We start from the raw sequence: 2,594 nt of genomic DNA, 5'->3' as shown, positions 1-2,594 counted from the left end.
TCAGTGATTTCATAAGCGACGTCAAAACACTGCCGTGAAAATAATGAACCTCCTTCTCTTCTGCCCACTAGTGGAAAGGAAAACGCCGTGATACCTCACGGATGCATTCATATGTATTTATATTCGCGATGAGACGCTGACACTCATTACATTACCATTAGCCCTGTAAAACTCAATGTGAGCGAAAGCGGAAGTATGCTACAGAGTACCATCTTGACTTACCGATGAGTTTCCGCCCACTTCTTCCTCTTACCAATGAGCTGTGCCGGCTCGGATTCCTCCAGGGCCGAGGGAGTTCGCGGGAAACCGGGTATAGTAGGGATGCAGCATACATAACTCGGGAGTTTAACCGCTTTCTTTGTTACAAAACCCGTGTGACATTACCGATCAATTTTAAGCTAATGCCGTTAAAAACGGAGCAGTGACACAGCTTTCTTACCCTCTATGCTAATATCTGGTGCTAGTTAGCGGACTCACATCGTGCATCACGTTGTGCTTCGTACGGCTGAACAGGAAAAAATTACGGCTGAGTAGGAAGAGACAAAGAAGTGCCGCTGTCAGGCACATAAAGGACCTGGTAAAATGAGTCTCTTCAATTTAGACCGGTTCCGTTTTGATGAGAGGGCATGCAGCAAGGACCAGGTTAACGGGTCAAAAAGTCCAGAGTCTGAAAAGGAGAACAAACCAGGTAACCAGCAGCTACATGTAAAGGCTAGCTCTGCATTGCTGATAGCTAGATGTGTTGAAATGCTATCGTTAGCATGACCTGTATCACTTTAACAGCTCAGCATGGCTTTCCCCCGCAGCAGTATTGAGGTAGATATTTAGAAATAATTCTTTCAATCTATAGCTGGCCATTTACACAATCAAATATTACACCTACAGCATAAAAGACAACAATTGTTAAGCCATTTCAGAAATCCTATTAGAGATTTGAGGTGATGTCAGTCTAATCTTCATCTTTTAGCAGCATACAAACACTAAGCTCAGTATTATGATGATGTCTTGTGTACCAGGGTTCACAAGTCAACCATAATTTCAGGATTTGGTCCTTTTCATATCCACCTTCTTTAACTTCAAGTAGTTCCATGCATGTGGTTATGTTCCATGTTTTGCCAAGAAAAACGTAAAAGCAGACATGTGTCATACAATTTGTAGTATCACTGGTCTTCTTCACTGGTATTTTTCCTACAAACATTAATTTTAATATATCGAATGAAATTTCTTTGTCTGCTGTTAGGAAAACATCTACCAACATGTTTCTGCTGTCTTTTTTTCCCCCAGCCCAGACAAAGCCTGTCAAAGCCCCACCAAAATCCGTCGCCCGAGGAGTTGTTTTTGAGGAAGTCTTTACTGTTGATTTAGAGGAGGATGAAGTCATTTCTGAACCAAAAACCAAGATGTCGTTAACAAAAAACTCCAAGTGTGTATATGCTAAAATAACTAGTAATTATTTTTTCCCCCCAAATGTATGCATTCATTCACTGATCCACTGCATATTTTAGAGTTGTTATCTTTCTTTTATAGCAATCCTGCTGGTAAAGCATCCCAAATTGTAGTGCTGGATGATACGGATGTGGACAATGAATTGGATGACAAATTGAACAGACTAATGGAGATGTTTCCTGAGCTGACAAGACTGGATGCGCTGGAGGTGAGTTTCAATAAAGGTTTTTGTATCTTTTAGGGCTGCCACGATTAGTCAACTAGTCATGATTACGTCGACTATCAAAATTGTCGACGACTGATTTAATAGTCGACCTGTCGTTTGAAGCTTTGTAAGATCACAACAGACGCAGGAATAAGAAGTAGGATTTAAGAGTGTAATAACGGACTGAAACAGAAGATGGCAGCACTGCATGTACAAGGATACCAGCTGCTGTTAAACCCCGAAGAAGAAGAAGTAGCCCTGTCCCAGAATTCATAGCACAACCCAGCTCAGTTTCCAACAATGGCGGCAGCTAGTTAGTTTTAATATTACTCTTATTCTTTCTGGGTCACAAAATAAACATTTAATATATGTTCAGACAAGAATGTAGCTGTGTAAGCCTCAAATATCTGCTCAGTTTATCAAGACCGCACTACTTTGGCAGTAACCGATTTACAGCACTAAATCGGTTTGGCTGAGATTAAAGTTAGTTTTTACACAGCTGAGTAAATGTCAAGAAGACAACTGATTATCAGAAGTGTGAGATGCTCGAGAATATACTCCGGTGTCCCGTTATATTTTAGATAGCAAGGAGTTTATTAAACTTAGCTGAAACAATCAGCAAATTTCATGAAAATTTAATAAACTACCATCTTGTCTTTATTTTTAGTTAGGACATACCTTAAACACTTAAAGCTGTAAGCTAATGATAGTTATATAAGAGCAGATGCATGCTGGTTCAATTGACCCTGTGCACGAGAAAATGCTAACTTCCTGGTTTGAGACTGGATGCGGGGTTGTACATTTCCGGTAGCTTTACTTTGCGGTCAATCGCTACTGCGAAGATATACTCCAAAATCATGTCCAAAACGGAAAGATCGCGTTAAGTTACAAAGAGCAGAAGGTGGGAACACTCACCACTGTTGTGTCATAAAAAATCTAATGA

At 40.4% G+C, this 2,594-nt stretch overlaps 1 protein-coding gene across 2 annotated transcripts in view; it reads left to right on the top strand.

Annotated features, from left to right (window-relative positions):
- The first annotated feature begins 231 nt into the window (after nucleotides 1-231).
- smarcad1a (SNF2 related chromatin remodeling ATPase with DExD box 1a) overlaps nucleotides 232-2,594 on the top strand; it is a 15,490-nt gene continuing 13,127 nt past the window's right edge. Inside the window, exons 1-3 of one of the 2 annotated variants that reach the window (XM_005722011.2) lie at nucleotides 232-310; nucleotides 1,285-1,423; nucleotides 1,528-1,654. In XM_005722011.2, coding sequence (XP_005722068.1) covers nucleotides 256-310; nucleotides 1,285-1,423; nucleotides 1,528-1,654 — 321 coding nt within the window. In that variant the 5' untranslated portion in view covers nucleotides 232-255. Of the gene's footprint in view, nucleotides 689-1,284; nucleotides 1,424-1,527; nucleotides 1,655-2,594 lie in introns of both variants that reach the window. The other variant, XM_005722010.2, reaches the window with a different exon arrangement.

This window comes from Pundamilia nyererei, unplaced genomic scaffold (genome assembly GCF_000239375.1).
Source record: "Pundamilia nyererei isolate P.nyererei 1_Seehausen unplaced genomic scaffold, PunNye1.0 scaffold00006, whole genome shotgun sequence".
Lineage (NCBI taxonomy): Eukaryota > Metazoa > Chordata > Actinopteri > Cichliformes > Cichlidae > Pundamilia > Pundamilia nyererei.
This window is presented reverse-complemented; position numbering and strand designations above follow the sequence as displayed.